We start from the raw sequence: 22,540 nt of genomic DNA, 5'->3' as shown, positions 1-22,540 counted from the left end.
ATATAAAATACACACAAATTCATCTGTCAGCAGAACATCATTATCGGTTATAAATCCACTTTAAAGTCAATCAGTTGGGTCTTTTGGGACCAAAACCGCTTCCTGTGAGTCACAGTGACACGCAGAAAAGCAACCTGTATTGACATGGACTAAGAAAAGCTGTCACATATGGGTCTGTACTGAGCTGCAATCAGGACAGAGAAAATGTGGAGGCAGTAAAGGACGCCATCCAAAATTACCCTCTTAAAGGAATCTGGAATCAAATATAGAGCCAAAATTTTAAGTTCACTTCTGAATGAAAGATTTATTGAATTAGAGCAGTCAGAGATCATCGGCTACATTATGACGCTGTAAAAATAAAATGGATCTGTGATGACCTGAAGTGCCAGAGTTGAGCTTTGAAAAACGGTTGAAAAACCTTTGAAATGCTGAGTTTGATTTATTTCTTATTCTGGCCAAGCTACAATGATTTTCTCCAACAATGACTCCAGATTATATCCTTAGATGTCAGACTGTATTCTTTGTCTCTAAAGAATAAACAAGAAAAAAAAATATTTAGATTTTGTCTGTAGTTTGGCCATGTTTGATTCATGTATCCAGGTAACAAAACAAATTCAATACAGCATGATTCAGTTTTCATTTCTTGGAGATAAATTTTGTTGCCAAGTTGTATATTTTAGTGTACTGAAAATGGACAGAAGATCATTCAACATCACAACTTTTCTTCATAATATCTTTGAGAAGTGCTGTGCTCGGTCATCTCTTCTACTCTGTCGTCTCTGATCACTTCACACTCACTCAAATACAAGGAGACAGATATGGAGCAGGAGACATAGCCCCAACCATTCTCAAAAAACATTAGTGGATCTAACAAAAGAGAAAAAAGGGACGAGGGCAAGGGTGTATGAAGAGGACAAGATATCAGATAACTGTCTTTAGAGAGGGAACAAGATTTTTTGCATGTTATTCCCCTGATACTGGGTGTTTTGTGGGTTGCACTTAAGAGTAAACAGAGGATTTTTACAGGCATTAACGCTGTGCACATATACACACACATAAAAACCCTTTAAATGTTGGTGACAGTCTCTATGGGTTTCCTGTCAACTGTTTGAAGCCCTATTAAAAAATGCCTGACCTTAACTGAAGGCTGACTCTCCAAAAAACACAGTAAACACCCCTATTCTAGGACTTAAATCTCCACCCACCTTAGTAAAAATGCTTGCCCTCAGTTTGTTTACTAGTGTGTTCATTAAAATTCTCAGTCTATGCTTGTACAATATTGATGCCAAAATATTCTGTCCACTAACCTACCGATAGGGTTAAACTGGGCAGTGATGAGGTTAATTATAAGTGTATCACTGCTTTCTTTCCTGCATGAGATGCAGAAAAGACTATTTCTTCAGTCATTTGTCAGTGTTTCAGACAAACTTTGTAAAAGCAGAACAATTTAACCCCTTAAAATTCCATTAAATTCCTGTAAAATTAGCCTTAAATGCCTATCAAATGCATACCTAAAATAAGCTGTTCTTGAACCATTAGGAGTACATGCATGGTTTTGGTCTCTTTTGAAAGCTAACACTCTGAAGTGTTTTCCGCCAACAGTCAGAATCACTGTAAGTGCTACTGGCATTGAGTAATAGAAGTTTGAACACACTGAAGTAGAAGTTTTTATTTCTGCCTGAATATTTTTTTGCAAACAGATGCCTGCAGATGACCTGTAGCTGGGACTTATTAGCTGGAAAACAAAATGGGACCACGGCATGGAGCCTTACCTAGTCCAAGTTCAAATTTAATAATACCACAGAAAATGAATATTTTACACATGTTTTTCCAAGGGTATTTTTTTAGGCATCTTACAAAAAAAGACCATTTAAAGACACAAAATAAATGCTGCTTCAGAGTAACTGAAGCATAAACCCATTATACTGCTTTGTTCCCTTGTTGAAACTAAACTTTGTGCATATAAAAAAAAAGAGTCAAAACAAATACTTTGGCGGAAAAGCAACTTGTATAAAAAGTAACACAGCAAACTATTTAAATTCACAATTTCCATGTTGTGGCTTTATGGAAACCACTATAGCTGCATATTGTCATTTTCGGAATTTCATTGGCTATTTGAAGCACCAGTCATCAGCAGAGTCTGTTCCTATTGGCTCAGTCTTTACACGAAAGAAGAGGGGCAGGCACCTTATTGTAATGCGAACTCTCGTTGGCTATTGTAGGCTGTGGACAGCACATGGAAGCTCCTATTGGGTCAAGTGAGGTCTCAATCAAAACATTGGAGTGCAGCTGCTATTTTGATACCTAGATGTGGCTAATGTTTACATGCTAACTCGAGTTATGACGGAGAACATGTTGAAGATTAGACATCTGCCGGCTAAAAATTATGCAACAGCCATTCGTGGATATTTATTGGTGTAATAATGTGTTTTGGGCTAAATATTGAGTCAACTGGACCTTTGCCAATGTAACAAGACTGTTTTTGTCAGAGTTGTATAAGTCAGTTGAGTAACTTTAGGCTTCATAGGTGGTCTGACAGAGGCGTTGATTGTACCTGCTGTTGTGATTGTATCTTGACATGGTTTGCATCAACTGAATCACAAGAATCTTAGCTTTCCAAAGATGTGTCACATGAGCACCCACTTCAAGACAAGAGGTGTGTACACAGCAGAGTTGTGTACTTAATAGTCTGACGGGCCGTCGGAACATTAAAGGGTTAAATTGAGTCTGCTGCTTCCATTATGACCCACTGAGCCTTTGTCTGGCCCTCCGAGCATCATCATGGATTCCACAAACCTCCATGTCTTTTCTTCTTTTGCCTGAGCTCCTTGTTGGGCCCTGGGTCTGTTCCACAACCAGACAGGACGACCCACTTTTAGGCCTGGCTAGGAAGAGGCACTCTATAGGGGGGCAATAAACCTAGGACAGCCCCTGCTGTGCCAGGCCTAACAGAGCACTGATGAGACATGACAGAGCATCTACCATGGCAGAGAGCCCTTAAAATCATGTTTGGGTACTTCAAGTGGACTTTGGGACAGTCTTTTCCTCCCTACCATAAGCATGGAGTTAATGAGGAGAGGTCTCTTATTTTCAAGTTCAGTGAGGGGTGCTTTTTGGTGGAATTCAAACTCCCCAATAGTTTTAGTACAGTGTTCTGTACTTTGTTTTCACCCCACTTATTGTATCCTCAAACTGTTTAGTGTATTCCATCAATTTTTATGTAACGAAGTGTCGTAACGCTGAGGTTTCCAGTTCCCAGTAAAAGCCCTCAGTGAGTGATCTTACATTTTAAGCGTTGACTAACATCAAAAACCACAAAGAATGGACACTTTTTGCAGCTGATGATTTACTCACATGGCAGCTGTTTTGGGTGTTGAGTCGACCTCATGAAGACATCTGTAGTCCTCAGCACAAGCACAGATCAGGCGTAATGTCCTCACTGTAACATAGCAGGAGCATCATATATAAACCATGTTAAACACCTCTCCTTGAACCAAATTAACAATCTACAGACACCGTACACTGATGGTCTGCAACTAAGCATGGCTTGCCTTAACTACAACACAACTATAAAATGAATTGGTCCCAGATGACAGAGGAAACAGAGAGGATTGTTGGAGGTAATTTGTCAAATTAAGTATCAAATTTGGGTTATTATGGATGATTCGCACTCTCCTCACACCAACCACTGTTTCATGCAGTCAGTTTCATGACATCGATGCACAGCATGTGTTTTTTTAATGTTGTATACAGAGTAGCTACAGCCACCACTTAAAAGAAAAGGGCAACACCTAGAGAAACTCACAGATACTGACACTTATGATGAGTTTTGACAGTCCTTGACATCTTCTTGAGTTCCACATTTCTGAATTTACCACTGGGAAGTAGCCAACAAATGTCTAAGAAAGTGCTACAGAATAGCAAGACCCAGGTCCGTGACACCCAAGTTTACAGAGCAAGTTGTGACGTCTCTCTTTTCAATAGACGCTTATGTGTCATTGAATTTCATCAGCTCAGCACACATTCTCTGCATGTAGTGGCAAACCTCAAAGGACTCTGGCTAACCTGTTTGAGTTCAAAAACAACGGTTTGTGTTCAGTAAATGGACTGTTTAACTGTGAGCTACACATGAACCTTCTATTGAGGCTTCATGCAACAATGTCTAGGCTAACAGGCTGGGGGGTATGTTTTAATTTTGCACTGAATAAAATACTGTCTACATCAATGAGGATTATTACTGTGGAGCCCAGCTCTTGTTGATCATCAGGTTGCCCACATTATCCTTTCCTAGTTTTAGTAGTTAACTAATAGGTGCAACTGCTAGGCCTCTAGTTTTATAGCAGGAAACAGGTCTAGATCTGGTGGTGACAGAGTCTTTTGTTTGCATTGGGCACTATACCGCACTATTGGGTGTGGCTTGTTGTGCTTTTTTTTTTTTACTTTGACAAGTGCATTACCACCCGTGACACCCAACTAGCCCATCATCCAGGAGGATATGTAGCTATACAAAATACAAAAATAAATTATCTGAAAAACTGCAGAGGGCATGCTAGTATAAGATAATAAATGTATAAAGCAGTTAAGATGAGAGTCTGAGCTAAGTCTGAGGTCTTGGTACTCTGCTGGGAAAGGGTTGATTGCCCCCTTCTGGTTGAATTAATACTCTCTAATAGATGCTATCTGTCCTGAAATACAGCCTTTGAGTGAGCAAGAAAATAAAACAACACAATGTAACTCACCAATGCATTCCAACTTCCTCTGTGGACAGCAGTCTTTAGTGAGAAGCTTAAGCTCCTGAACAGCAGACTCGTATGGGTAGGACCCTTGCAATGCGCCAGGGTCCTGGGGAAACAGTTTCAAAGGTACACCAACATCTCCAGGTGAAGCATCGCGATACAGCTTCAAACTGGTCTCAAAGGCCAGCTCTCTTTCCCTGTGGACCTTCCTGAGAAAGAAAGACCAAGGTTGCCAGACTGAAAACTAAAAGCCAACATACACTTGATCACAGTTTGGACAAAATTGCATTTTTAAGTTGGACATCAGAAACTGAGAAACATTTGTGAAAAGAAACATGCAGCCTGTATTCTTGATGATAGTAATAAAAAACTACTTGTTTTCGACCCTACTGTTGTTATCTGTTGATAAATTACAGTCTATGTATGTGTGAATATTTTTGGCTTCTGGATGGAGACATGGCAGAAAAAAAAGTTTGTGAACCGCTGTGTTAGGCTGTCCAGGGGGCAGGAGAAAAGATTGCAAAAACAGGTCAAAGAGAAGGCGTGTGGTTGCCTATACCTTACCTTGAGCCAACAGTTAACTTAACAGCAACATGGATCACGAGACATAATCAAATTCCAAATATGGAAAAAATGGTTCAGATAGCTGTTTTAAATCTGAAAGGTTTAAAAGAAGTACATTCCCTGACGCAACATATTTAAGTTATTTAACTTCTAAATCACAAACCTTCTGCACTTTAAGGTATATCATTTTTAGATTATTTTTTATATCTATGAAACTTTGGATATTTTAAAATGTAGAGGTTTTATCATTAGTATGTTGTGTTGAATGTTGTCCTGTCTAAGTTGTTGCACTATGAGCTCACAAAGGCAAATTCCAACCAACACTGTTGTAATGGCAATTAAGTAAACACCACTATCTGCAGAAAAATCACTGTAAACACTGGTCCACCCTGCATTATCAATATTTCTTAAAAACACAACTAGCCTGAAGGACTAAGTGAAAAGATACATCTTTCTTTTATTTTCATTTAAAACAAACAAACAAAAAAAAAAAACACACTTGCCCTCCTTTAGTCTCTAAGAGGTCACAGGCCAGAACAAAAGAATAATATAGTCTTTGTTTTCATGACACTGAATTGAACTTGTCAGTTACTTCCATTTGTCTCTGATGTAACTTTATGTGGCATCTTATTGATGTCAGATGGACCACGAACCAGTGAAAGAACAAATCCACCTAACAGCTAAAATCGCTTCTTAGATACTGACATCAGTATTTATGTCTAAACACTATAAACAGTCTATCAAGAGGTTCTCTAAGTGTAGAAAATACTATATATATATATATACACACACACACACACACACACACACACACTAGTATAACCTACTAATATACTAACAGCTGATAATTTTACAGACTGTTTGAATGTAATGAGAATTAAACCAGCAATAGAAGCTGGGAAGCAGCTGACATACTTATTATACTTGGAGTAACACTGCCACTTATTGGTCAATAAGAGACATTGACTGAGTGTATTTCTAGGAAACAATTCATGCCAAACCTAAATTGCTTCCTTTAACTGCAGTATAATAATAAAAACTTTGAGAACACTAAATTCCTGAACCCTGTGACCTCCTCCCACTCTGCCATAAACATGTTAGTGCTCATGTTTTCAAAAAGTCAAGTTCAAATTAATGACTAACATACAATTACTTTTTTTAATTTATTGAACGCAGCAAACACAGAGACAGAGAGGGGCAGATTTTCAAGTTGGCTGCCAAAGAGCAATGTTTTTCAAAACCACTGACCTACTAAATGACGTCTCCTTTTCAGAAAGTTTGTTTTCCAGTTTTGATTTTCAGACAACAGAGCTCGTGAATGCAATGATTTTTGGCAGCAAACTGTGTTTGATGGCAAAGTGTGAGTGGTAGTCAGCTAGGACAAAGTCTGAAAGCAGGCAAAAACAACAACTCTATATACACACACGTGAGCCATTCAAAGGTTACCTGGCAGTGTATTTGGTTCGACCAGCGTGACTGATTTTAAAACTGGCAATAATAAACAGTGTTGTTTTGTAGAGTTGAGTAAGCTCAAAATATAATCAAGCTCTTAATTAGGGATGCACAATATTATTGGCACGTCATCGGTATCGGCTGATAAAAGCTCTAAAATGAAATAATGGCATCGGCCATTTCTGACGATTGTGAGAGGCCGATATGTTGCCTTCTCCTCCGCCGCCTGACTGTGCTTCCCTCCACAGACTGTTTCACCTAGACAGTCCCGGTGTTTCCTCCGCAGTCTCCACTTCACTCAGCTGTCCGTCAGACAAGGTGGTCTGACGGGCAGCTTGAGGAAGCACCACGACCGTCAGGGAGAAACAGTCCGGCGAGGAGCTGCTATGTTCAGCTGCACAGGATGTACCACCCTGTTTGGGGGGGGGGGGATTAATTCCTACACATTAATTCAGTCTGTCTAATAAACTCTACTGCTCCACTCACTTGGCAGGTTCATTAAAGTTTTAAGGCTTCCTAAATTCTTCCTTCATATATTGTCTTTCTTGATTATACTTAGTACAATCTATGCTTGCATGCATAATAGTCTCCTCAGCCAGCTGGAAAAAAATATGTGTATATATCGGTATTGGCAATTGTCCACAATGACTTGGAAATATCGGCATATCAGATATCAGCAAAAAATCCAATATTGTGCATCCCTACTCTTAGTCTAAGTAAAGTGCTGCATATTTGGTTAGCAAAAGCAGTAAGAAACATTCCATGTTTAAGACAACACTTAAAATCATGAAGACGTGTTTTAGGCTGCACTACCTGAAAAGAGCCACCAGGGCGCTCCACAGGGGTGTGAAGAAGGCTTCTTCTATGCTGGCGAGGCACAAGTCCTTAGAGCTGGCTGTGTTCAGACACTCAAAGGACAGCAAACACAGTGAGAGAAGCTGATCTGAAAAAAAGAAACACTCCTAACATTTAATATCCTTTTACATTAACTGTTGATGTAAAATTCATTCTTAAACGTTTCCAACAGCAACAGGAAATTGTTCCTTTGAGACAATTTCCTATGCACACAAACACACACACTCTCTCATCGGGCTCACCAATAGCTATATGAATGTCTTTGACAACAGCCTTCAGGTGTTCTTTCATTGCTCTCGCCTCCAGCTCTGAGATGTGGCCCTCATCTTGCTCCGGCTGCATTGACGAATCACAGGTCAGCTCTGAATCAGAGCAGGTGTCGTCCATGTTGCCGTGGGGCGGGGCCCAGTCCAGCTGGGTCAGGAACTGCTCCAGATCCTCAAACGAGTTCTCCCGGTCCACCGTCACCTGCTCCTCCCCTTCCTCGTTGTCATAGTTGGTGTTGAAGTCATGGGAGGGCGAGGGGGAGAGCGAGCAGTCAGTGCTGAAGCTCTGGGCACCAACACTACTGCCTGCAGTTGTAGTTGGCTTCCTCTGCGTCTCTGTAAAATGATCCAAGTAAAGAAGTATCCATTACTGTTTGATAATGATTCAACCTATAGCCAGCCATGTATGTGTTAGTATGGCTAAATAACTATTTCTTTATGCTTTACAACACTGTCCATGCATTGCTTTGTTTCATTTTGAAAAATGATTTCTAATTGAAAATGCATACACAGCGAGAAGCAGACCAGTATGAGCTCCAATGAAACCAATTGTTTGGTCTACAAAATCAAAGATATTCAGCTTACTCTCACGTACAATGAAGAAAAGCAGAATGTTTTCTTAAAAATGAATTAAATCGATTAATTTCCTGCCAATCCACCGATCCAATAATCATTTCAGTTCTACACTATATCGTCCATTATATAGAGTTTTCGCCATTTTGTAGTGTTGTCCAAATGTCAGAGAATTATTATGTCCTATAAAGTGGAATCAGTTATCCCACAATGCAACTTAAAAGGTAGGATACAATTAACTATTGGTCACTGACAAAGAGCCGACTCATTGTGAAATGTAAAGAGGGAAAAAAAAAAAAAGATACATTTAGAGGACTGTCGGATTGTTTTCCGTTTTGGACATTTGATTGGCTGTACAGTCCTTTACATAGTGAGTGGTGAACGGGTCAATAATTGAATGATTTCTGACACTTCAATGGACACACGAGGCCAATGATGAACATCAAGGGGATGCATCTTGTATTTTCAAGAGGCCAACTGAATTATCAGCTGATGGAATTATGCCCAAATCACATTATTTACTACTTTCTGTGACATCTCAAAATGGGAACTACAAGCTACATTTCACACAATTTTGATTCCATAACACTTTCAATCAGGCTTAAGAGCAGAGGAGCAAAAAGGCTGCTGCAAACGACCCGAGCAGAGAAAATGAAAAAGATAAATGTGATCTCATCTTTGTATAATCAACCCTACCTGGATGAAGCAGGTTGTGAGTACTGCGAGAAGGTCTCAGTGGCACTGCAGGACTCTGGGGGAGACCTTTACTGATGATGGGGTAGAGCTTGTTGTAAACCCGATACTGGTGTTTCCTCAGCAGCTTCACCACTGGGTGGTCAGACCGGCTGAAGACACAATGCAAATGTTCAATTGCAATCAGATGTATATAAGGAGGCTATAATTAGCTAACTGAAGGGATGCATTTGGATGTTTTTCATGCATCTTTTTCTACTTTGTTTTGTCCATTTAGATCTCATTAATACTTAATGAAGAATAACAGCAATGCAGTGACCAACTTAAGGCGAGTAGGTTGGGAACTAACAACACACTAGTATAAATATAGAAGTGAACATGTCTACTGGCATAAGTATATGGCTTTATGAAAACTTCTTGTAAGAACAACTGACATATTTACACACAAACCCATTTCTCTCACTCTATTTCTGTTATATATTTGATTTAAGTGTGGATAGTACCAACCCGGAGTCACACTAACTGCAGCTATCTCTAAAGTCAGTACACAATAGATACAAAAAGGGAAACAAACACTTCTGAACCATCATGTATTGACAGGGAGGCTGATACGATATAGGCAAGCAGGACTGAGCTGACCTTTTGAACGCAACCTAAAATTGGATGCTGAATGTGTAAATATGATGGTTTAACAACTTTGTGATAGTAACACAGGGTTGCCATGACAGTTGAAAGCCTCAAAAATGTTCAGGGACCAGGGGTTATGATCACTTTAACTTGTCATATAGCAGGTTAGTTTTGGGCATACAGTAAGTTGCTGCAGTAACAAAGAAATTCAGTTGTGTTTTTATCAATACATCATATTATCTGCTGTGTTGTGGTGGAGCAGTGGAATAACCAAAGTTATAATTCATGTCTCAGTAGCCTAAAATCACTGCTGAATGTGTAAAATAGAAGAATTAAAGCAGCTGGGAAAAAATATTACTGTTAACAGTCTTATTTGAATCATCTCATTACCTGAGCAGGTAGGAGACTAGGCCTGATACTAAAGTGACGTCATCAGGATTCTTCTTCAGGTTAGCTTTCCATAGTTTGGGCCAATCCTAAACAAAAAAACAAAAAGATGAAGAAATGTATAAAAGCTCGCCCTTTATATCACAATGTTGAACTGTTGTGGCAGTGATTTACTTGATTAACACAGAATTGATCAGGTCCACTGTTACCTTCATCTATTGTTTATTTTGAGTTTTGATGACATCACTTTTAACATTTTATAGGATTACTTGTAAACTTACATGGTCTTGCTCATATTCCAGCACATTGGTATAGAGAACGCGCTGCTCTTGCTCCTCTGTTGTCATTGCTCCAGACGCTGCAAATCTCCTGTCATGGAAAAACACACAGGCTTCATTTTGGAACTTCAATATGAAGCTTTCACAATAATCACAGATAAAATGAGAACTGATGTCAAAAAACAGCAATGTCAGCATATTTTACAAGCGGACATCCCTTAGGTAACTTAATTTCTACTTTCTGAATGTGGAATTTAGTCGTGCGCTCACTGTCAACAGGTGGGACAGGTGAGGATGAAACACAAATGCTAAAGCTGTGTAGTCAATATGTTTTAAATGAGGGAAGGAGGTTGGTGGGTATGTCACATGGAGTTTTAAGTGGTTTGCTAATTTTCTTCATTTTACACATTACCTGTGCTGATGCAAAATAATTTCCAGTAATTAAATAGAGATTTCCCCTCTGGTTTTTGGTGAAATGGAAAAGTGACTGTTTTCCCAAATAGTGTGGCTTGAAATGATTTCCAAAATTGACAAAACCCTTTCCAAGAATTTAAAGAGAGCTTTAACCTTAGATAAAAACACAAGTAGATAAATACTACAGACTCTTGAGGGAGCCTTTGACGAGCACTTTGGATCGTTAAGAGTGCATAAGGACATCAATTTCATTTCAAGGTTTCAGAGAAGCTGGAAGGAACTAACTTAAGACATGGAACATGAAACAAAAACTACATGAAAATTAGAGAGAAAAAACCTGATAATTCAGTGTGATCTTTTAAAGCACCATTTGAAATATTACACATGTCTGCTGAGTAAAAATCAGCAAGTTTAAAAATTGTTGTGATAGTAAAAAATTCCAGATCAAAGGAGCTGAGCAGCTCTCAGTGTTAGTAAAGAGGCACACGTGATAGACAAATGCATCTATTTTAGGTGATTAAAGAAAGAAGGCAGAACACACAAACTTTCAACCTAATTCAGTATGTTTGGAGAGAACTAGGCGTACCTGTTGGCCTCTTCCTGTAGCCTTAGTCTTCTCTCCTCCATCTTCCGCTGAAGCTAGTGTTACAGCAAACATTAAGGAAACCTCCAAACATCATAGTCCCCCTACAAGCCATAACGACTTCCAGTTTCAATCACAGGGAAGCTTATCATTACAACCATTGATTTAAATTAAAAGCAAGCAAATATAAATATTCTATTCTGTAAATATCAATATTCCACAGCCAAATTGTGGTCATTAGGTCATCAGTTTGCTGGGGACAGATAACAGATGGTACAACTTCTCCAATAGTGAGCTGTAGAACCACAGTGAGGGAAATTCAGAAAGCATAATAAGTTACAGCAACAACCAGTGACCTGAAAGACAATATTTTATTATAAATCTACAGTTAAATGTATGTTCTCCTGTCACATGAGCCTCACTCTCCTCCTGGCTTGTTTCCAAGCAATACTTCACATATATCATGGCTAATTAAACATTTTAATAAGAACTAAGGTCCTTATTTTTGCACACAATTATATTTTGATTGTAATTTCTAGTGATCTGAGGCATTACCAAATGCCTCAATGTGTCAGCAGATATAGTGGTCTCCTAAATTCCTTTTAAATATTTAGTTTCAACTGAGACTGATAATATCTGTCCATTTCTGCACATCGCTCACTATTCCCACCTCAGGAATTTTAAAATGCTGGGAGAATAAGGTGTGGGAATGAAGCATTGCTCACTGTCATGGTGAAAACCTAAATTGTATTAGTATTCAAACACAGACTAGCCTTCACCGATGATGCAACAGAGATGGGGAAATATTTCCAAATCACAGAAAACAGGACAAAAGCTGACAACAGAAGGATACAGCATCCTGCCTGGCTTTGGCTATGATGAGGTTCTCCATCATCTGACGCTGGAGAGAGAGCGTCTGCATTTGGAAAACAGGAGAGGATATCACTTTGAATACATGCACTCATGCAATATGTAAATGAAATCCATTTATTAATGAATGTAATCATATACATTTAAGCTCTGGAATAAGCTCCTGGTAAATGTATATAGGGAAAACAAAAAACTCATTATAATTATCATTATGTGAAGATAGACCCATCACAATTCCCATCTAAAATGTGTCTATTAACAAAATAAGAAAACTGACTTTACTGAGACAGTGACAAGAAAATAAATTATACTGTCAACCATTACAACAAACACCTAAACACCGTGTGAAGTCTATTGTGATATCTGCCATCACCAAGGACGTCTCCAAACACCATAAAAGTTACTGTGAATGCTGTCATGCAGTTACACTGAACCAACATAACTCTCTTGAAAAGGTGTCATGCCAAACTCTGCTGAAGTAAATTTTATATTACTTTTCTTAGCATTAAAAAAAATGGTTAAAAACACTAAAAAAAAACAAACTATTTCTTCTCTTTTGCCCCTTCTTTTCTCTCTCCACTCTAAATCTTTACACACACACGTTGTCCTAGGTCACCTTTGGGGACATTAATATAGACTTACATTGATTTCCAGGAGACTTACCCTAAACGTAACCATTTATTGCCTAAACTTAACCAGTGTCCCTGAAAGTAGCCTATGACAACCCCCAACACACACACGCGCGCGCACAACACTGTCTGCTGTCTTATGTGTTTTTTTTTTATTAATCACTCATCTTGCACTAAATAAAAATTAATTAATTAAAGAAATAACGTAACTTGTCAACAGGCTGAGTTTTGGGGGTAGAGACTGCATGTGTACTTTTACCGACACGAGAGTTACTGTGTATGTTGGCAAGTTGAAGAATATTGGTAATGTTTCTTAAGTCATATTTTAACAAGTAACAAACGTTTACCGACCCGCAGAAAAACGACCGTTTCTCGTATATTTAAAGAGAGTTAGTTCAGTGTGACGCAGCAGGCTGGTGTAACTTTACCTTTACAAACGCCTTTAGTTTTCTCCAGTGAGCACGCAGCTCCAGCTGACGACGAAACATTTTCCGTATCTGATGGTACATTAACATTTTTAAAAAATCCCCAACACAACACAAACTGCAGCGATATTTTGTGATACGTTAAACAGGTTAGCTCATGAACCAGGACAATTTAAGGTCTCCTACGAGTCAACTGAAATGACTCACCATCATTTCTCCGCCTGGAAATAGAGACGTTTTACGGTGATGAAACAAGGATCTGCTGCGTCGGCTCAAACGGTATCCAGCCTTAAATAAGCAGGCGGTACAGAGACTTCTACACAGACCACCCCCCCAGACCTCGGGTATCCATTCATCAGTTCATTCATCAACACACAACATGCAAACCAGACAGGAAATACCACCGGAAACACGAACTTCAAAATAAATGCACAGGCAGTATCCCTTCACACCTTTGACTGAATATAAATCTGCTAAAGAAACTATAAACAGGCAGTGATCCCAGACACAGCCACTCTGAACATTTCTCTTTTTAGATAGAGTGCGTCCTGTGGCTGCTATAGAAACCTATTCATGTCCTATTCCTATTCAATCATGTGGCTACCTTGCGAGGGAGCTGGATTTGCAAGATCGTGACATCACAAAATCACAGGAGAATCCATCTTGTCAGGCTTCAAGTTAGGCGCTTGTGTCCAAACCACCAGTGGTTCGGATCAATCAGCGTTGCAAATCCAGCTGCCTCGCAAGGTAAGACGGTTATAGACAGATGGTTCGTCCAATCACCCACCAAGTATTTTTAGAAAATTCAAAAATACTGATTCAAGTCTTATAAGTATTCTTCAACTGAGCAGTCCATCCATCCTTTGGACAGAGGACCATTACTCTTAGTAGGATTTAAGGACATAAAATGTATTTGCACATTCAAGGTGGGATATATTTCATCCACATGTTGGCTTATTATATTTAGAAAATCGGTGACATGCTGCTTTCTGGTATATACAGCACACCAATTTTAACATTGATTGATGTCTGTTTGACTTCTACTGTGCAGCCTGCTACACAAACACACATTTGTTTCATTTGTACTACAAAAAAATCACAAGGACACAAAGTGGTAAATAGAATGGTAAGTTCTATGATCCCTATATTTATAGAACAAGATCCAGAGTTTCATCTTCAACACATGATGGACAACTTAAATAAAGTTAACAAGTGAACAGCAATCATACATAACCTCCATTTATCTGTAACGTCCTGTGATTTTACAACAAACTCTGAGGTTTATGCCTGGCTTCTATTATCCATCTGAGGAAAAATACCTGCTAAATACAGAGATATTTCCCAACTTTATAAGGATTATCTAAAAAACATTAAATAATTGAGTGGATCGCAAATACTAAGGGCCACAAAAAATACACTGATGATATCTTCCAAATTGGTCAAAAGAAAGGCTGTATTTTTAGCTACATATGGTGAAGCCTCTGAAATGCGTTCAGCCTTGTTGCCTATCTTGAAATTGAGTCTTAAAAGAATGAAGCCCCTGAACTGGGACACAGCTACTGTGTTTCCCTGATGCAGGGCTACCAGGCTACTACTGGCCACGAGGGAGGCAGGTTAACAACCAATCATTTGGATCTTTATTGCAACATAAGAGTCTAATCTGCAGTGTTTAACATACCACAAGGATAGCATATGCTTGAGCCTCGATGACGCTAAGCACTGCGCCCATTGTGAACAGTGTACTCACTTAACAGCACGTTATCATATTAGTCACACATATCATGCCTTTCTGGAGCCGCACAGTAAACAAAGTGAAATGAAGGAGATCAATTATGTCAGAATGGACTCAAACACTGTGATGTCAGATACAGATTCAATATTATACACGTTACACACACTGTCATTGATGTCACCCTTGTTCAAAGTCTAAAGTAACTGCGGTGCTCTAGCATTTCACACTGTACAGGACCAACCGTGTCTGGAGTGAACACCATTCTTATCAGAAATGATTTGTGATTGGACACCTGATACTGGTACTCTGAATATGTCATGGTATATGCTTTCTGAACGTACCCACAGTATGCGTGTTGCTGAGAGTTTTATCCACTATTTTTATTTAGCAACTTATCGTGATAAAATAAGAACCAAAAAAACTTTACCTTTCAGTTTCTGTATTGTCTTTCTGCTCTGTCTCGCTGTTTCTTAAATAAAATTATCATCCTTAATTTCCACTAGGTAACACAAGGGCATATATGCTTACTTGCAGTGTCCAAAATAAAAGGGTTTCAAGGTCTTGGACCTCTTATTTAAACCTGCAGTGCGGAACTTGTACGTAGAAATGAACCTCTGTTACATTCAAGCCCTTGCCAAACGAGTTCACACAATGCTGATTAAGCCTATCACCGCCAGATAAATCTCTGGATTTCACAGTATATAGAGTTTTTAATCTGGTGTCGGGTTTGACATTCCTGCACTGGCTGGATCAATGCATACTGCACGTGGTCTACGGGCAGAGCATGTACACCCACAGACTTCCGCAGCTCAGCCGGCTAACTTCCAGTTCGCCCTCTGCTAACTTGAATGGGGATAAAATAATTTAATCATGTGGCTCTTCTAGATTTTCCAAATGTTATCGGACCAAATGGATCACATTCTGATAGTGAAACGAGTCATTTCGGGGGGGTTGTGTGACACTCAAAACAATTTATCCTACCCTATTAACAGTAGGAGTAGTCACGGCGGAGCCTATGACATTGGCATGTGTCAGCAGTGTTTTTGTAATTACTGTCACTGCCAGAAGGGGGAGACAAAGGTGCCACACTCCAGCTTTAACACCTAGGACCCCTGAAAACCTCAAAATCAAGTTTTTGCAGAGTTTCAAAAATGATGCTTACTATTTATCTAAACAGTAATTTGATTCATTACTATTCATATATAACAGTGATGCTTGCTCCTGTCCATAAATATAAACTTAGTAATGCTGTAATGCTGTGTGCGCATGGCACATGACCCTCAAAATGTAATGGCATTTCTGAAAACTGTAAGTTGTACTATAATACATCATGTAATTAATTTATCTTCCAGTTTACCCACTGTTCCAACGTCAAGACGGTGATATGGCCAGTAAATTGCACATGAATTCCTAGAAAACAACTTCTAGTAGGCCTTTAGCTCATGTAAACAACACGTGTTTGGTCAGAGACTGACCCCTGAGCCAGGAGGTCTGTCTCTCCCCCTCTCTGTCTCACTCACACACAAAGCACACACACACACACATTTACCAAAGACGTCTTCTGGTAAGCCTGACCAGGTGTGAGCCTTGCCAGACGAGCTTCATAATTGGCTTTCAACTTCTGGTTCAAACGTGAAGCTTCTTCGATGGGTGTCAGCTCCCTGCAGCACACACACACACACACACACACACACACACACATAATACAAACAAGCAATATGTTAATAAAGGGGTGTGTCAAAGGCAGATAAACCAATATCTCTTTATAACTGTCAGCATGACATGGTTATAATTTTTATTTTTATTACTATCAGTTAAGAGTGAATATTTCAAGTCAACAAAGCTGACAATCATAAAAAGCTCTTACAAACACCAACAACATTCACATGCAAGTTCAATGTAATAATCTTGCAGATTTTTTTGATGTGACTTTGAATTTAAGACTTATTTATCTTTATAAAAATATCCCAAGGTTTAAAGAGAACAGAACAGGAAGATAGCATTAAGACTGAGCAACATTTTTAATACCTTGGAAATCGTATTAATGATTGTATTTCCAACCATCGGTCTAAAATGTAGATAACTAAATTTAAGGCATTAAATAATTGGTTGGTCGGTTGAAAACATTATGTAGAAGGGATCTGGAATTGACTGGTTCTTGGAAATCTCTATGTTATCCCTGCTGTGCTGTTACCTTCAGACAACATATGATTGAATGTAGCAATATTTGCTCTCCTTGATAAAAACAGGTCCCTTACTTTTTGCTTCTGTCCTGTGACTCCACTGTTTGCAGTCTCTGGAAGACTTCAGGAGGCAGGAAAGGGGAGAGCTCCCCGCCACCATCTGACAGCACCCTGCGGTGACCGGCCTTTGTCGGACTGGTTGCTTTACGCCCTGCGCCAACAGGAGGGTCAGAGGGAGGGACTGTGACAGTAGAGGTGAGACAGAGAGACACAAAGTGGTGATTGGCTTAAAGCACAAAATCACATGGCCATACATTGGCTGAGTTTGATGTGTGACTCCCGGGGCAGACTCCAGCTTAATAGTGATATAAAGAAGTTTATAAAAGAGCTTCTGACTAGAAGTAAAATATTTACCAGTGTTTGTGGCAACAGCAGGTGGGAGGACAGTGGTCTGATGGGGTTGTGATTGGCCAGGTGACCAGCAAGAGGAAGCGGAGGCGGAGGCAGAAAGGTCAGGGGGGTCAGCGTTCTTTCCTATAAATGACTTGGCTCGCTCCAAACACTGCTCAGCCAACCTCAACATGCGCTCCCCCTCCACCGCCACCATCTCCTTCTCCTCTGAGGCCCGGACAGAGAGGAAGAGAAGAAAAAGTATGTCACAAGAAGTTATTTTGTTTTTAAGAAAAGGCCCTCCTGGATGATTCATCTAATGCATGTCTACGATTTAAACGTCATCACATGGCATCGGAGATCTGATTCAATTTTGTGTTAACAATCAACTACTGTGTTCAAGATGATTAGTTCAAGTCTGGTTAGAATGATTAACTAGTTTGGCAGCGGGGTGCTGCTTGTAGTCTGCCAAATGTTCAAACCTCAGAGGCTTTTCTGTTGCTTTATTAATCACCTATCAGCTCATATGATATCATCATTGTGGTCTAGTAGAGAGAATGCACTGTATTACTGCAATATATCAGATACACACATCAAAGGAATGTGTGATTTCAGTACACATAGTACATACAGTATGTTGCTCATTTTACCCTTTTTTTCCTCCCCTCCATCCTTTTTTAAAACTTTATTTATTTACTTAAAATATGCATGTATGTAACATATCTTCGTATCTATGCATATGCTTCTATATGTATTCTTCTGTTTTCCCTTTTTTCTAATATATAATACTTAAAAATATATACACTAATTTTCTAATATATAGCAAAATCAGACAGTGCATCTTTAAGTAAAAAGTAAAAGTCAATAATATTGTTCTTAAATGTAGATTTCACTGACACAGTGGGCTGTCTTGCCTTTACTGCTGCTTTAGAAGTCAAATTAATCAAACTGAAAAGGCTGCAACATAAATTTCACCACAGAACAAGTGAACATAGTGTATTATGTCTGTTTGACAGGGTTGCTGATCAGTACCAATGAAATTAATCATAATGTTGCAGTTCCTACTGGTGGACACCAGAGGTCTACAGAGGGCTGAGATGATGCTTGATGCAACTTTAAAGGTTACGTTCACAGTTTTTCAAGTCTGTCTTAAAAGATCCCCTTCAAATATGATTTCAATGTAAGTGATGGGGGCCAAGATCCACAGTGTGTCCACACACTCATTTTGTGGGAAAATGCAAAATGCAAAAGTTGATGTGAAGCTTATATGAGGCTTCAGCAGTCTGAGTTAGTCATATCAAGTGGATATCTGACACATTAAATTTTTAGCACCAAATTCCTAGCCTCAGATAAACTTTTAAATACATTTTTGCACAGGAGGAGGACTGTGGATTTGGTTTCATATTCCATTTATAGGACAATACTGCAGTAATACATTATCACAGTCAACAATGTTTAGGGGCAAGTTAAACAACTTAGGTAGCAGTAGTTTCGTTTCCTGTAAGATTGACCACAGGACCAACTGTTCAACAGAGATAAAGAGGAGGAGAGATGGCGAGTTTCGTTTTTGAAAGGCTGACTGAAGGCCCACTGGATGACAATGCAACATTGAGTAAACATACAAAGGAAGTAATAGAGAAAACAATAAAAAAGATAGATATTTTATCGTAATGTATTTTAGTATATATCTTGATCGTCAGTCATATATGCCACTACTCAGATCTTACTTTGTGACCCAGCTTCCTCCAAAAGTGCATGTGATATGTAGTTGATCGTCCGGAGGTATTCACAGTAAGCTTCCTGCAGAGAGACCGAGACAGAGATACTCATGCATTCCATTAACAATCAATTGTCAATGTCATGTTAATTAGAAATCTGCTCATGTTAAGACATAATACTCACTTTTCAGCAATGAAAATACACTTGACAAAACAGACTTTTACAGATTTTAAGATTTAATTTGGTTCACAACACAAAGATATTATAAAATATTTATGTTTATATCTGCTGGCCTGTTTTTCCACAATGTTATTGCATCTTATGGTAGTTTTAAATGACCATTTATGTGTTGTATTATTATGAGGTTGTTCACTTGTTGGGTTGTCTCAATGCCAAATTTTGTAAACACACTCTGGTGATTATGACCGGCCATTTCAACATTTATTTCCTACATTGTAAAAGTCGATTCAACACCAGAACTATTTTTTACTGGCTAGTCATTATTTTTCACGACTTAACTGTTATTTCCAGTTCTTTAATATTGAGTTTTCTTTATTTACAGGCCCTACTGAGAAATCGCTGGCACTTATTTTAAACTTTGTCACTGTTTTAAGCTCAATGATAGACTGGTGACCTGCCCTCCCACAGCTCCGCCAACCCGGAGCTGGACAAGTGGGTATGAGGATGGATAGTTATTGTTTTACTGTCCTGGCCCCTTCTTTATCCTAAACAACAAACCCTAACAAAACTATAAATGAAACAGAGGCAAAAAACAAACCCCTGGAAATGCAACAAAAATAACTTAAAACTGGAGAAAAGAGAAAACAAAACAAACATTACGATAAGATTTCTCAGTTACTGACAATCCCATTTCTTATGGGCACACCCACACAGCCATGAGTGCACCAAGTTTAACAGAGTGTAATTTACTGCAGATGAGTTTTACCCTTCCTCCCTCAACTTGACACTGCCTAGTGACTCACTGCTTGGAGCATCCGATGAGAAACACATGTTTTCACTCCAACTGATTAAGCAGATGATCTGCCCTAACATCACAAAACACACATACAGAAAAACCACACAGCACAGCACAACTGAAGAACGTCTACAAAACAGAACCTTGTGAAAAACAAACTACTCAACTGAAACTTGCATTCTGTTATTTGTGTAACATGATAAATTAACAGATTAATTGAAACATGGGACTGAAATTAATGATTTATCCCACAAACAAACAGAGCCTTGTGAAAAGGGAAAGGAGCAACCTGTTTGTAATCTAATTCCATTTGATGATTAAGGTCTCACTGGTAATTACTTTTTAAATACATAAATATTATCTAAAATAAATGGCAGCTAAACCACCATTACATTAGTGTGTGTGTGTGTGTGTGCGTGTATGGGTGAACGTTAAGGTAGAAAAGCTTATTAAGAGCAGTCCATTTTAAAATATACACCATATATATCACACTATCTAGACTCTACATGCACTCACATCACTGATCCCACTGACCACCACACTTCACAACACGCTTGTTTTTGTTGGCCTGCTGAATTTATAATAAATCCTTTGCTTGCATTGTCACAGTGAGGTTATGACATGGCTGTGACATGATAATAGGTAACAAGTCAAATTTAAACATATCTTTACTCGTTGTAGTGAAGCTGAATATGCCGACTACAAAAAACTACAGCCAAAAAGTAAATATTCTTTAAGAACACCATCTTACCATTAAACTATAGTAACTACAAGGTGAGGCAAAAACGTTTTGTTAATATCATTGTTATTATTCCTCTGAGCAGGTCGATGGTGATATTATATCAGTTATTATTTACGGTGTCATGTTTGAGATAGTTTATGGCTATAATTTATTTAAAAAGTTAATATTTATATCTTCCTTTATTTTATTGAATAGTGTTTATTAGTAAATCGTTTAAAACGAAAAATGACAAAGCTTCTGGTGCTTCTGAAAGCTACTTTTTCTTATGTCTAGAATTATATCAGTGAAATTAACCAATAGAATATTCAGTAAAAAAAAAAAGTTTAAATTAGAAGTGTGGGCATTTAATGACAAGTGAAGCTTATAGAATAAGATTAACGTTTTGAGTGTTTCTGAGGTGGCAGCAGGTGTGTTTACATTCAGTGACAGGTTAGCTAGCTGACAGCTCCCGCCCCCTTCCGTCTGTTTACATGAACTCTGTTTCCTGTGCGGTTAAATCTGACTGTTATCTGGCAGTCAAGCAATATAGCACTTTACCTTATGTTTGCTCCCTCCGTCCAGTTGTATCGCTACTTTGGCCATTTTCATGGCATTTTGAAGGGGCTTCAGGCCACTATCAGCTGTAGCCATGGTTGGTCCGGGTCCTCTTCTTCTTTCTCCTCCTTCTCTCGTTCCTTCTTCTTCGTTGTGTTGAGTCATGGCGGATTGTAAACAAATGTTAAAGGTCCACACCGCCATCTACTGTACCGGAGTAGCACTGATATAGCATTAATACATGATGGTGAATGAATGGTGAAAAGAGGTTAAACGTCCCCTCCAGACCTACAGTCTATACTCCAGACATGTATTACGTCATATAAAAATACTCTGCTGGGAACAATAATGTGTGTCTGATATGGTTTTTACAAAAAAAACCCTATAATTACCACGTTAAAATCCTTAAAATAGCATCTCCTTCTTCTCAAAGTCAAAGTTAAAAGTTTATTTATGTCTCAATACACTTTACAGCAGTAAAACAATATAAAAAGAATCAAGGAGGGACAACACAAAAAATAAAATAAAATAATTCTCCCTCATTCAAAATCCCAGAATCTATAAATATGTAAATATAAACTGCTGGACACAAGACGTCTCCTACTTCAATGTAAAGTCCATTCTCAGTGTTTGTGTACTGGAGGGCTCAAGTCTCCACATCACACTTGTGTAAGTTGAATATTGGACAAGGGTTGTTCTACAAACTAGCTCGTAGGTCCACTCCTTAAAATCAGATTTTCAATGAGCATAGAGAAACTTTCCACTTTCAGCAGATGAAAGTGAAAACAGTCTTCCAGTGCCACACTCTGCACATACATCATTCTGTGCATTGAATCTAAAATATTCAACTGCAAGAACAAGAAGAAAAACATATTTTTGAGTGAAGGGGTACCTTATTCACAGATACATAAT

The 22,540-nt window shown here is 38.7% G+C and overlaps 1 protein-coding gene across 2 annotated transcripts in view; it reads right to left on the bottom strand.

Annotated features, from left to right (window-relative positions):
• Positions 1–21,758, bottom strand: part of vps9d1 (VPS9 domain containing 1) — a 32,722-nt gene extending 10,964 nt beyond the window's left edge. Inside the window, exons 1-15 of one of the 2 annotated variants that reach the window (XM_044356817.1) lie at positions 21,632–21,758; positions 19,385–19,457; positions 17,682–17,885; positions 17,343–17,508; positions 16,634–16,745; positions 12,282–12,344; positions 11,432–11,484; positions 10,435–10,522; positions 10,157–10,242; positions 9,143–9,291; positions 7,850–8,209; positions 7,566–7,695; positions 4,740–4,945; positions 3,355–3,439; positions 260–527 (exon numbers count right to left, since the gene is read on the bottom strand). In XM_044356817.1, coding sequence (XP_044212752.1) covers positions 461–527; positions 3,355–3,439; positions 4,740–4,945; positions 7,566–7,695; positions 7,850–8,209; positions 9,143–9,291; positions 10,157–10,242; positions 10,435–10,522; positions 11,432–11,484; positions 12,282–12,344; positions 16,634–16,745; positions 17,343–17,508; positions 17,682–17,885; positions 19,385–19,457; positions 21,632–21,724 — 1,935 coding nt within the window. In that variant the 5' untranslated portion in view covers positions 21,725–21,758 and the 3' untranslated portion in view covers positions 260–460. Of the gene's footprint in view, positions 1–259; positions 528–3,354; positions 3,440–4,739; positions 4,946–7,565; positions 7,696–7,849; positions 8,210–9,142; positions 9,292–10,156; positions 10,243–10,434; positions 10,523–11,431; positions 11,485–12,281; positions 12,345–16,633; positions 16,746–17,342; positions 17,509–17,681; positions 17,886–19,384; positions 19,458–21,631 lie in introns of those variants that run through there. The other variant, XM_044356816.1, reaches the window with a different exon arrangement.
• Positions 21,759–22,540: the final 782 nt, after the last annotated feature.

Source organism: Thunnus albacares, chromosome 7 (genome assembly GCF_914725855.1).
Source record: "Thunnus albacares chromosome 7, fThuAlb1.1, whole genome shotgun sequence".
Classification (NCBI taxonomy): Eukaryota; Metazoa; Chordata; class Actinopteri; order Scombriformes; family Scombridae; genus Thunnus; species Thunnus albacares.
Note: the sequence above shows the minus strand (reverse complement) of the source record. Positions and strands in the feature narration are given on the sequence as shown.